Source organism: Antechinus flavipes, chromosome 6, assembly GCF_016432865.1.
Source record: "Antechinus flavipes isolate AdamAnt ecotype Samford, QLD, Australia chromosome 6, AdamAnt_v2, whole genome shotgun sequence".
Classification (NCBI taxonomy): domain Eukaryota; kingdom Metazoa; phylum Chordata; class Mammalia; order Dasyuromorphia; family Dasyuridae; genus Antechinus; species Antechinus flavipes.
In genome coordinates, this window is record NC_067403.1 from 49,649,469 (window position 1) to 49,663,883 (window position 14,415).

Sequence of the window (14,415 nt, forward strand, 5' to 3'; positions counted from 1 at the left end):
ATAAATAGAAGAACATAGGATAGTTTACCTCTCAGACCTGTGGAAGAGGAAGGGCTTTATGACCAAAGAAGACCTAGAGATCATTATTGATTACAAAATAGAAAATTTTAATTATATCGAATTGAAAACTTTTTGTACAAACAAAACTAATGCAGACAAGATTAGAAGGGAAGAAATAAACTGGGAAAACATTTTTACAATAAAAGGTTCAAATAAAGGCTTCATTTCCAAAATATATAGAGAATTGACTTTAATTTATAAAAAATCAAGCCATTCTTCAGTTGATAAATGGTCAAAGAATAGGAATAGACAATTCTCAGATGAAGAAATTGAAACTATTTCTAGCCATATGAAAAGATGCTCCAAGTCATTATTAATCAGAGAAATGCAATTAAGACAACTCTGAGATACCACTACACACCTGTCAGATTGGCTAAAATGACAGGGAAAGACAATGTGAATGTTGGAGGGGATGTGGGAAAACTGGAACACTGATACATTGTTGGTGGAATTATGAATATATCCAGCCATTCTGGAGAGCAATTTGAAACTATGCTCAGAAAGTTGTCAAACTGTGCATACTCTTTGATCCAGCAGTGTTACTACTGGGCTTATATCCCAAAGAGATCTTAAAGAAGGGAAAGGGACCTGTATGTGCAAGAATGTTTGTGGCGGCCCTCTTTGTAGTGACCAGAAACTGGAAACTGAGTGGATGCCCATCAATTGGAGAATGACTGAATAAATTGTGGTATATGAAAATTATGGAATATTATTGTTTGGTAAGAAATGACCAACAGGAGGATTTCAGAAAGTCCTGGAGAGACTTACATGAACTGATGGTGAGTGAAATGAGCAGAACCAGGAGATCATTATATACTTCAACAACAATACTATATGATGATCAATTCTAGACATGGCCCTCTTCAACAATGAGATGAACCAAATCAGTTCCAATAAATCAGTTATGAATTGAACCAGCTACACCCAGCGAAAGAACTCTCGGAGATGACTATGAACCACTATAGAATTCCCAATCTCTCTATTTTTGTCCACCTGCATTTTTAAAATTTCCTTCACAGGCTAATTGTACACTTTTTCAAAGTCTGATTCTTTTTGTACAGCAAAATAACTGTTTGGACATGTATACTAATATTGTATTTAATTTATACTTTAATATGTTTAACATGTATTGGTCAACCTGCCATCTGGGGGAAGGGGTGGGAGAAGGAGGGAAAAAATTGGAACAAAAGGTCTGGCAATTGTCAATGTTGCAAAATTACCCATGCATATAACTTGTAAATAAAAAGCTATAATAAAAAAAGAAAGATAAATAGTATTATGAGGTGATTTTGAGTGAGGAGACAGTTATGATAATTAGTCAATGAATGATAAGTAGTCTATGAACTTGGGTGATTCAAAGAATAGTGAAAATCTCAACAATATCAGGAAAGTAAAAAAAAAAAAAAAGAGAGAATGTGGGATTTTTTTTGTCTGGAAGGTTATTCAGCTTTGTTTTTGGATAGTTTGACTTTTAGATGTCTATAGAACATTCAGTTTTAAATACCCAAAGGTCATGGGAAATGAGAGCTCAAAAGAAATTAGAACTGAATACATCGATTTAAGTGTCATAAATCTAGAAATGATATGACTCATGGGAGCTGATACAATTACCCCAAAGTGTTATACAGAAAAGGAAGAGGCACTAGATCCTTGGATGACACACAAGGGTTCCCTTAAGGTTAATGGAATGTCTAGAAGCAATATCCAGAAAAGGAGATTGAGAAAGAGTATTTCACATTGTAGATACTCAGAAAACCTAAAGAGGGTAAAGTATGCAGATGAGGCTCATTGACAGCAGCAAAGGCTGTAGATAAATCAAGATAAGGAACCAGAAAAGGTTATTATGGCAAATAAATATCATTTTTCATCTGGGAATGAATAGTTTCAGTTGAATGATGAGATCAGAAATCAGCAAATGATTTAGCCTGGAAGAGGAGGAGTTATATATAAACTATTCCTTCTTTTTGACTTTCTTCATATTGTTGAGAATACCACCATTCTCCTAATTAGACAGATATCAGATGGTTGGATTAAGTGGGGTTTTTTCCTTATTCTTTCTTTTCAAGATTGGGGAGACATGAATGGGTCAATCAGCAGTTAGATGAAAAGAAAAATTAGATTGAAGATTAAGAAAAAGAATAACCAAGGGAAAAATCATCTGGAAGGGATATGTAAAAGGATAAAGAGGAGGGAAGGAAGACTGCCACTTTGTGTAAGAAATGGGTGAATGAAGAGATAACAGGAGAATATGTCTAAACCATATTAGATGTAGATGAGAAGAGAAGAGGAAGATCTTAGGGAATGATCTCATTTTTTTTTTTCAGTGAAATGTGAGATAAGGTCCTTAGCTAAAAAGAGTCTATGTCTTTTGACTGCAAATTCACTGTTCTTTTCACTGAATAACCATTTTCTTTGTTTTCAAACATCCTTGTAAAATTGAACTACATTTTCATTTATTGATAGTCACTAATGACCTATAATCAATCACAGTAAAATTTGAATGTAACAAATAATCAGTTGATGACTTATTTGCAGCATTTACATGATTCATGAATTTACTAATAGTTTTTTTTTTTTCCCTGAGGATTTTGGTCTGAGATCAGCATAGTTTCATTATTAAATTCTATTCCTTTTCAATTCATTTATAAACTTTTATTGCATGTATAAACAGAAAACCTAGCATAGTGTAGTACATGTTGTCATTTAAATAATGAAAATGTGGGTTCAAATCTTGTGTCACTTGCACATCTCTAGGCACATCATTTTATTTCCCTAGATCTATGGTCTTTAAAATACTTCTAACTCTAGATCTATGATACCATGGCTATGTGCAAAGTATTATCATCATATAAACAATAATTTCCATATAATATTCAATTTTCTCAGAGAAAATGTGTTTTTTTCTTTAAAATGAAATAAATATTTAATGATGTCTTCAATAATATTATTAGATAAATACAAATAATATTTAAAATATTTGGGGACATCATTTAAAAAACAGTATGTTGACAAGCATGAATAAAGTCATAAACTTATAAATCACAATTAGGTAAAAAAATTTTAACAGTCTGTTGCACATGAAATGTGCCATCCCCTTGAGAATGAAAGGAGTCATTCCTCAATTATACTGTAAATAGTATTTTGCAAAGTATTTCCAGTCTCCTATTCAGTTTAAATTTAGTACAGCTCCATGTCTGACCTAATTTTAGATCAGGTAAATGTGGTCTAAGGATCTTGCATCCCCTTTGGGTCTTTATTCTGATTATGAAAAGTTTTACATTATCTCAGGTTTTAAAGACAGAGCTCAACATTTGGCAATTCTGTGATTTTCAAATATTGGCTCTGAATTTATTAACATAAAAACATCTAAGAATAGCCCCTCGGCTAATTTCCACAACAGGTAACACAATGTAGAGCAGCTTACAAGAAACTCAGGAAATATAATGAAGTTATGATGGGAAAGAAGGCTGACTCGTATATACATACACACACACACACACATAAATATGTATATATTATTTTTTTGCTGTTTTATGAATCTCATGGAATAGTAGAAGCTGGCACTATTGAGCATTTCATGAAAATATCTTGCATTGAAAATGAGTTATTTGAGTCAGACATTGTAGATTTTCCGTCATCTGTCAGCAACCCTTGCAGACAGTATCTCTTTCTAGGATGTGCCACAGTTAGTAACAGATCACAAAAGGATTTCTGAGTGAGATCCCCTGTTTCTAGCACTTAGAGCAATGACATAGAAAAGATGGAGCATCATTATGGCTCTATCTGTGGGAGTGCTACTCCAACCTCCCCACCCCAGCTTCAATCAGAGAAATCACAAGATTTAGTTGCACTTATGCCTCATTATCTGTGTGCTGCAGGTTGAGAATAATTGCTGAATAAATTAGCATCAGATCAGAGAGCATGAAATTAAGGACACAAATAAAGTGAGTTTCAACATGGTAAATTAAAAACAAGTTGCAGACTTCCTAAGTTGAGCATTAATAGTTTACCTTTGTGAAGGAAAAATATGATTTCAATTCACAAAGAACAAGAAATAAAGAGAAAGGGTCACCTTCAAGGCCATTGTTTCAGTTTTCCTGTTAATGTTATTTAGGGGTCATCCACAGAATCAATTTTTTTTTTTAAAGTAAACATTTAAAGATGATTCATCATCAATCCTTATAACATTTGCATTTTCTATTACTGGACCATAACTTACACATTTCAATTATGGTTACATTTATGGATATAGAAAACAAAGGCATTTTGTTTCAGTGTAATTATAAAAAAAAGTTATTAAACTGCTACTTTTCCAAGTTTTGGGAAAGATCCATGGTTTAAATAAGATCTAGAACCTGACTTCAGGGAACTCACAATTTGGAGAAGTTGCTGGGAGGGAACGTGATATATTACATAAAAATGTAACTATAATACAGAATCATAAATGATATTTTTTATCCATAATACAATGCTACATAAGTATAAAGCATCTGATTTTCCTAGGTGAGAGTTCAGTGAAGACACTTTGAAGGCTTGAGAATTTGAGTTGATTTTCATAAAACAGACAAGAATTTATAAGAGTAGACATTCTAGGCACAAGGAACAGTGATTAGTCACTGAATTCAATATTTAGTTATTTATTGCTTTTATATCATTAATATTCATAAGTTTTTTTCTAATTCTTTCTTTTCTATTACTGATAGCTTTTTTGGTATTTCCTGCAGCTCTTATACACATAGGCTTCGTCTCCAAGGAAATAGTTTGTATTTGATTGATTTCATTAGCAAGTCTCTCCTATCAAGTGATTCACATTGGTCTTGAAGAAGTAAAAGAGCATGATGGACAAAAGACATGGTGGAAAACTTTATTTTTAGTCAAGTACTGTTTTATTACCTTGCTACATCTCTCCAATGTTTCTGTTTCCTAATTACACTTTAGAAGAAAATCCTCTCTAAGAAAACAAAATTATATTATTATGATAGTGTTAGTCAACATTAATTATGTTGTTTCTTGGGATCAGAGGTAGAATTACTAAGGAAGCATTACTATAAATGTTTTTAGGTGTAATTTCCAATTGGGGTGACTGGTTTGGAGTTAGCTCTTTTAAAAATATGTGTTGCTAACTGCATACATCTCATATAAAGAAATCTGAACTATATTCAATTGAGCTAAATAGTAGAGTGGATAGATTGCTGTTCTTGTAATTTGAAAGACTTGAGTTTAAACTCTGCTTCAAATGTTTACAAACATGACTCTGGATCAGTCTGCCTCATATTTCCCAATTATAAAACAGGGAAAATAATTACCCAATGGCTCTCCCCCTAAAATAATACCCTTCTTTCTGCTATTTTTCTTCTTTGTTATAATTAAATAGAAAACAAATTATAAAGGGGAAAGATATATTTTTCTCCATTTAAGTTCACAGGCACCTCTGAAATCTAGCCTTACAAATCTTGTTTGTTACTTACCAATGAATTAACTCAAAGTGATAGGCTCACTGATAGACTATCAAGCTACCTTATTAAGAGCATTGGTACATTATTGATATAAATCCCCTTTTTTATAGATGAATAAACCAAGTCCCAAAATGTTAAATGACTTGCTTAGTAACATAAATAGCAAATAGTTGAGTGAAATGTGAAACTCTAGTATGGAGAAATTTTCTGAATAGTGTGAAGAACTTTGGATTTGAAGATAAAAAGCTTCCATTTAAATTGTAGTTCAACCATTAGGTATATAATTGTAGGCAAGTTGCTTCCTCTGGACTTTAGGTTATTATGTAAAATGAGGGGCTTTGCTCACATGACTTTAAAGTTATCTTTCTGAGCTAAATCTATTGATCTTATTGTAATAGGATGTGAACAAATCTATAATTCTTTAATGCACCTAAGATTCTTATTATGAAAAAGCAAATATTAATGGCTTTTGTTCTTCTATCATGTCAGTTGTGTCCAACTCTTCATGTTCCCATTTGGAATTTCTTTGAAAAGATAATCGAGTAGTGTGTCATTTACTTTTCCAGCTCATTTAACAGATGTGCAAACTGAGGCAAAGAAGCTTAAATGAATTGCCAAGGGTCACAAAGTTTTTAATTATCTAGGCTAGATTTGAAATTATCTTCCTAACACCAGTCAGAATCTCTAACCCCTGTAACCTCTCCGTTGATCCAGCAATATTTCTACTGGGCTTATATCCCAAAGAGATTATAAAGAAGGGAAAGGTACCCACATGTGCAAAAATTTTTGTTTGTGTCAGCCCTTTTTGTAGTGGCTAGCAACTGGAAACGGAGTGGATGCCCGTCAATTGGAGAATGACTGTATAAGTTGTGGTATATGAATGCTATGGAATATTATTGTTCTATAAGAAATGACCAGCAGAATGATTTCAGAGAGACTTGGAGAGACCTATATGAATTGATGTCAAGTGAAATGAGCAGAACTAGAAGATCACTGTATATGGCAAAAAAAAAGACTATACAATGATCAATTCTGATGGACATGGCTCTTTTTAACATTGAGATGATTCAAACCAATTCCACTTGTTCAGTGATAAAGAGAGCCATCTACACTGAGAGAGAGAACCATAGGAATAAAATGTGGACCAAAACATAGCATTCTCACTCTCTCCGTTGTTATTTGCTTACATTTTGTTTTCTTTCTCAGTTTTTCTTTTTTTTTTTCCTTTTTTCCTTCTTGATCTGATTTTTCTTGTATAGCAAGAAAACTATATAAATTGTAGACATATATAAATTGGATTTAACACATATTTTAATATATTTGACATATATTGGACTCCCTCCCAGCAACGGTTGGGGTGGGGAGAAGGAGAGGAAAATTTGGAACAAAAGGCTTTGCAAGGGTCATTGTTGGAAAAATTATCCAAGCATATGTTTTGTAAATAAAAAGCTTTAATAATAATAAAAAATAAATAATCACAGGAGTAAATATTAGGAATATGATTGTGAGAAGTCTTTAATTGCTTTCTTTCTATATGATTGTGGTCATTAAACAAAATGATAAAAATGTTGATTATTTGCATGACATATAGGATACTGGACTGAGTGAAAAAATTTCCTAGATAACAGATTATAGCTCTGGAGCCTAGTTTTTATTTTTAAAATTTTAAACTTAATACAAAAAATTAGCACTTCTGTCTATGTACAGCAAAAATAGAAAACTGTAAAATGCTAAAAATCTCTATTTTATATCATTCAATTTTAAAAAATGTATATAGTAAATTTTAGATGTCACTTTCAAGAATGCCCTGTTTATGATTCCTTCTGTATTGTTAAAGAAAATATTAATATGTTCCTCTTTTTTTGTATCTTTATTGGTAACTCCTCTTCCTTAGTCTCTCATCATTCAAAACCAAAATAAAGAAAGAAAAAACTCATAGCCTAGTCAATCATAATAAATATGTGATCTTCTCTAGGCTTTTGGAAATCATATAGCTAGACAAAACGGGTGACATGCAGACATCTAGTATCATCTTTGCTTGTGCTTCAGAGAAATTTTAGTAAGACCACTGGAGTCATTGTTTTAGTATAATAGTAACTGGTACAAAAATTACAAATTATGATAATAGTTTCCATTTTAATAGCACTTTAAGTTTCACAAATATTATCTCATTTGATTCTTACAATGTCCCTTGACATAGTTATTATCCCCATTTTACATATAAAGAAACTGAGGCAAACAAAGTAACTTATCCAGGATGACATAGCTGGCAAGTTTGTGAGGCAGTATTTGAAATCAGGTCTTTCTGACTCTAGGATCAGTACCTATCCATAAGAGCATGTAGTTTGCCTATTCCCTCTTTCATTAATTAATATTAAAGGCTCACCCCTGGGTTCTTTCAAGCTTAATAAGGTCAAAATAATAGCTGATGTGAATTGATAAATGTGCTATTAAAATCTTTTAAGAATTAGTTAGAGCAACAAATGAGTATACGTGTGGAATATACCTAAGAAGTTTCAAAATAGATGGGAAGCACTGGTTATCATTTTGTGGTCTCTACAGTACAAAAAAGCCTGAGCCAAAATTGAACAGGTTGCTACTGATTTAAGGGAAATAATGAAGCCTGAGGGACACTTGTCACTGGGACATTTTCAGTCTTTTGAGGCTGTTGCTTTCCAGGGAGCTATTAAAATACCTCAATGGAGAAAGTGAAAGAAAGAAATACAGCTGACTATAAAGGATTGCATAAAGGTGGCATGGCACCTGTGGATCTGCCATTCATATTAGAACCATGTATCTAGCCTTTGAGGATTATGTTTCATTAGGATAAAAGGATATGGGACTAGGACAAAGATAACGTTAACACTATTGCTGCTTCTTTTCATTAGCTGATTAATATTTCTTTGAGGTTAGGTTATTATTGAATTTGCTAGTTCTTGCAATAGCCTTAAAAGTTCACCTTTACTTAAAAGCACAGCTTATATACAGATAAGCTCAAATTGCTCAGGAATCTTTTGAAATGGGAACACATCATTTCAAAGTTACTTAGCATTAGATAATATTAATGTCATCTAGACCTGTTTTCCTTCTGTACCAAAGCCACAACCTGTCAGAGAAAATGAAAGAAAATAGAATTTAGTTTTCAAAGAATACAATCATGTAGAAGTTGATACATACTTTTTGTCACAACGCCTTCCAAATGGATGATATTGGGGTGATCAAACTGCCCCATGATACTTGCTTCCCCAAGGAAATCTCTCCTTTGTTTCTCAGTATAACCCACTTTAAGGGTTTTGATAGCCACAGGAAATTCTCTTTTTCCTGGTAATTTTAGACGTCCACTGCAGACTTCACCGAATTCTCCTGGTAATGAAGATGAAAGGGATAAGGAAAGTACTCATTTTAAGACAAGTGGCTTAAATTAGGTCCAATTACCCAACAGACTGCTAAAATATTGGATTATATTTTTTAACTATTGGCTTCAGGGATACTTTCCAATTCTGTATCAATGAACATATATATTCCTATAGATTTCATTCCTCTACTAAAATGCTTCTTCTAATGCTTCATCATGGCCTGTAACTAACTTAGGGTAATTTTTTTCAAAGTCCATCTAGTGAAACTGAAACTCATACTTACTGGCCTAGTAATGAACTGTGTGCTTCAGCTTTGAGTAAAATGAATAGGCTTCCTAGCAGTAGACTAGCCACCAAGTTTATGGATTTAAAAAAAATACTTTTTAGCAGTGATCTGTATACAGACACTCACAAAGACAAACATTTAATATATATATATAAAATGCATTATTCAAATACACTTCTATAATATTATATCTCACTGAATATAGATTTTAATTCTTGAGCCAGTAGACAAGAAAATTACATATAATCATAAGCCAAAACATATCCAGATGAAAAGCTTCAAAGGAAATATCAAATAGATATGTATATGTATATGTTATTCATTTTTATTCAAGTTCATTTTCAAATTCTAATTCATTCAAATTAGATTTCATTTTTTAAACCAACTATGCATCAGAACTATTAGCAGAAAATAATTGTGGACCAATAAATTTCCCTTCACCTGCTTTTTCTTCATATATTCAAGTGGTGGTGATAGAAATTAGTGAAATGATTCAAAGTCTATGAATTGACAGAAGATGATCGGCAAAAAAGGAACATCAGCCACAAAATAACCACAAGTTGGCATTATATGATTAAGATCTATAAATTCATGTTATGTGAAAAAATGAGTCACATAATTGCCTATTTGTTGTTTAAACCAAGAGATTCATGTATGTTCATTAAAATGAGTTATAGCATGAGGAAATAGAAAAGTAACTTTTAAAATTTAGTTCATTACTTTACATTTAAGAAAATTAAATTTAATATATTTAAAAACAATTTTTATGTTCACTTATAAATGCAGCATTCATGCACTAATTTATAAATACAAGTCAAGAATTTATACTTAAACACACCACCTTACCTGCCCCAATAACTCTTTCAATGGTAATGCAGGAAGCTTCTATTTCCTTGGCAAATTCATGAACAGCCTGATTAGGGTCCTCATAGGTATGTGGATCAATATAAGTTCTTACTCCTGGTAGTTTAACTGTTAAAATAAATCAACATTAAAATAGAAATGATAGTGATGATGAGAAGGATTCCAAATACCATTAATATATTACTATAGTCTTCCAAATTATTTTTTAAAAGAAAAAAAAAAAACAAAAAAAGTAGTCATGATACAACTTTTATTTTTAGGATCAAATATTTTAGAATAGATTATTAGAGTATATGGGTATGTATATGTATGCATTTGTGTATGTATATATATAGATACATATATGTTTATTCATATATGTATCTATCTACATCTCTCTATATATAATTTCTTTCCTTCTCCTCCTTTTTATTCATTTTCTTCTTCTCCAAGTTCTCTTCCTTTTTCTCTCTTTCCCTCCTCTCCCTCTTCTGTCTCTCTCTGTGTGTGTCTCTCTCTCTTCTCCTCTCCTCTCCTCTCTTTTCCTCTTCTCTCCTCTCTTCTCCTCTCCTCTCTTCTTCTCTCCTCTTCTTACCTGTCCTGTCCTGTCCTGTCCTGTCCTCTCCTTTCTTCTCCTTTTCTCTTTTTTTCCTTTTTTAGTTGCATAACACTCTAAGAACTTAAAGGACCTGACAGGTTCCCCTTGTTAGTGTTTGTTTGTAGTTAGATCCAGGACTTTCTGACTCTAAACCAAACTCTATATAAATTATACTGTCACACACACACACACACACACACACACACACACACACGACACAGACACATATACACACACTCCTTTTCTGGGAGTAGGTTAGGAAAGGTAATGTTATTCTGGAGTTTGACAACAAAACAGACGAAAGTTTTGGTACTTCCCTTACAAACAGTTATATGTCAAATTTGGGCATATACAACAAAAATTGAAAGTGAGTCTTCCATGGTGATTGTACTGGGGGAGAGAGAGGGGATTTAGCAGAATCAGAAGCACCACATCTTGTGCTTGCCATATTCTTGTTGGTGGTTTAGTAGATCAGACCATTTTGAAAATTCTAGATGCATCACTTTTCATGAAGCAATCCTGACATCTTTTTTGTGAACAAGAGTATACATCCATTTTACATTTCTTTCTTAAATTATCTACAGCCCTGTAAAATCTTCCATGTCATTTGAGACTAAGTAGTCTATATAATATGTTCCAGAAAATTCGTATCTAATGCAAAAGAGCAGGGAAAGTAGATTAAAAGGAAAATGGCTTAATGAGGGAATGCTGAGGTTTTGAAAATCTTATTTACACTCAATTTCCATAATTAATATGATGTATTTTTTCACCACTGAATTTATATAAATTAGAATTTACTTAGAGACTTGGTTTGAAATGACATTTTTTTATAACTATATAATAGAATGCTATTGAAATTCCTTCAGTGTTCAAAAGTTGTAGCAAAGAGGTGCTCAAACTGTATCAATTACTTTTCAACATCTTATCACCATTTATAAATTTTCTGTTCTTCATAGAAGATTTGATATTAAAAAACAACAAAGCTATCCTTTGGTTAATTATGATCCTACACCCATCCAAAAATGTAAACAAAGATCAGAGAGAACTGTGGGGAAATTTGTACAAAGTGCTTACTGTGCCCATTATGAAAATGCATTTTTTCCTCTTCTGGGTCTTGTTTTGCTTTACTGTAGCCACACCTCCTGGAACAGAGTAAGCATCAATCAGTCACAAATTTCAATGTATTAAAGCAAATTATTCACAATAAGTACAGGAAAGAGAAAGATAACTAAAATCATTGCTTGTTAGAGAAAGTATTAAAGCAAAATACTTCCTACCCTTAGGTGATAACTTCTTTAAATACTTTATTGAAAGAATTAATTAATTGAAACAATTAGCTTGACAAGTTCCTTTATCTTTCATTCTCTTATTTTCAAGATACCTTCACTTATTGGTTAATGCTTTCTTTCCATTTCAAAGTAATAGGCCAATCTTCTTTTCCATGATAAAGCTTCCACCTATCCTAGGTATTCTGTGGTTTCTTCTCTCTTTCTAGACAATGGCAAATTAACTTTTTCCAGTGTGAATCACAAATCCTTCTCTTTTCACTAGTTCTTTCATGTCTTCTACATTCTGAAGAAAAGGGGAGGGGAATCTCAGCTTTATTATCTGCTTGAGCTCCCATTGCATCTTCTATAACTTTCATACTGGAAATTTATACTATAAATATAAAAAGCACTTTAGATGTGACCTAATCCAACCAATACTTCACTCTACCCAATTTATATGTACTATCAAGGTCCATTGTGTAAAATGATTGCACAAATATACTGAAGAATTTTTTCTGTGATACACAAAAGGCCAAAAGGCAGTTCAGAATTATTTCACTAAAATAGTTTGGCCTGCCTTTCATAATGAAAACCCATCAGAGTATGTATCCATTTCTAGTCCTTTCTTCCTCACTATTCCTTTTATCAACTTCTTGTAAAGCTAAATTAAATTTTTCTATGATTTTTCTGATCATATTTTTTTTTAAAAATTCCATATTCCCTCTCAGATTTCCTCCTGCATTTATCACTGTTGCCTTTCTCCCAGGGATATGCTGGAATAAACTCAAACTGGCTTAACAATTAATTTATAAGTTTTCATCTATAACTTAGAAATTTGTTGTTAAACATGTACAAGAAGATCTCTATCCTCTCTCTATCCATTTGCTGATTGGAAATTTTCTCTCTCTGATTACAAAGCAAATCACTTTTCTGGTTCTTCACTTTCCTGTCTGAAGATTCTTTTTCTAATTCCTTTACTGGCTGGTATTGCTTTTGCCAATCACTAAAGGTAGGTGGATACTTCCCAACATTTTGTCCTTAGGCCAATCCTCCTATATGTATTGTCTTACTTATTTCTTCTCTCCTTTCCCTTGTCTCCTCTCTCTATCATGCTACAGTGCTCACTCCTCTTAAATCTTTATGAAATGTCATTGATCATATGAGTCCTTTGCTCAAAAATTTCCTGCACCTAAAGGTTTATCTAATAAACTCCTTTGCTTAATACTTAGGACAAGATTGTTTTGGCCCCAAACTGCATTTCTAGACATTTTTCTCTCAATCCTTTTTAGCATTTTTAATTTACACTCATGCAAAAGCACTATTGGAGGGACAGTCGCATCTTACATTGTTCTACTCCTACACTACTCTATCTACAAAAAGACTGTCCTATCTTCCCTATCCATACATAACATATTAAAATTTTAGTCATTCAAGCATTTGCTGCTAAATCCATGAAGTTTCCCTTCACCCTCTACAATATTTTTCAGTTTTTTTTTTCTATGCTGTGGCTACCATAACATTTTGTCTCTTTCTTGCGACATTTATCATATTCTACCTTGTTTTTGAGTTCTTTGTTTATGTCTCATTTCCTCCAATAGATCTTGGGCAGAAACCAAGTCTCATTTGTCTCTATAGCCACTTGCATAATGCCTTGTGAAGCAGGTGCTAAATAATGTTTGCAGAATGAATGAATGAATGCATGAATGCATGAATGGATGATGTTTTGGTTGTGTCCATACAATGAGGAAAAATGTTTGGGGAAGGAAGGAGCACAGTCTGTCACACAAAGGAAAGTAATGGCACCTAAGAACCATACCAACATGACATTCAAACCATTGCTAGGAAAACAAAAAATATCATTTAATTTTATTTTTATTGTGACAAGAAAAATTGTAAAATATTTGCCAAATATATTTTGTGAGGTAAATACATGTTCTGACACAGCAAATAGTTAATTAAAAAATATTGAGGATCAATAAACAGTTTTATTCTAATACTAGTTCAAAGACATATTTCTTGCACAGAATGTTACAAAAACAGATTCAAAGAGTATTTTGCTAGTTTTATGTTTTGAATTTTAAAAGGTTTTCATTATGATAACAAAGATGACAAAATATAGTAGAAATACTTCTTTTAAAGTCTGTTTTCCTATTAATTATAAAATTTAAGAGAGACATGATTAAAGCAAATATACTTTTTTGCTTGTTAAAGAACTAACTTTATATTAAACAATAGCAATTTTTATGAGCATACAGAGAAGACAAGGAAGGTGTTAGATTTTCAAGCTACATTATTCTAATTCATATTAGTTGATTAACTAGTAATTAAAAGGAATAAACTACTCTCTGTGAGTTAACTATGAGATTAGTTAATTAATTCATTTCCTGCTCCTTGGTGAGATGATACACTAAATAGAATCATACATTTAGAGCTGTAAAGGACTCTGGTATCCTCCAAGAAGTTATTCATACATCACTGATATTGAAATTCAGTGAGGAATTATACAAGATTATTTTATTTTATTTATTTAATGATTTTCCCAGTTATA

At 32.2% G+C, this 14,415-nt stretch overlaps 1 protein-coding gene across 4 annotated transcripts in view; it reads right to left on the minus strand.

Moving 5' to 3' along the window:
• The window catches only part of EPHA5 (EPH receptor A5), a 472,740-nt gene that overhangs the window by 42,626 nt on the left and 415,699 nt on the right, over positions 1-14,415 (minus strand). For all 4 annotated transcript variants that reach the window (XM_051965920.1, XM_051965918.1, XM_051965919.1 and 1 more), the window contains 3 exons: positions 11,674-11,741; positions 10,005-10,130; positions 8,694-8,879 (listed from right to left, as the gene is read on the minus strand). In XM_051965920.1, the coding sequence (XP_051821880.1) occupies positions 8,694-8,879; positions 10,005-10,130; positions 11,674-11,741 (380 nt within the window). The remainder of the gene's footprint in view (positions 1-8,693; positions 8,880-10,004; positions 10,131-11,673; positions 11,742-14,415) is intronic.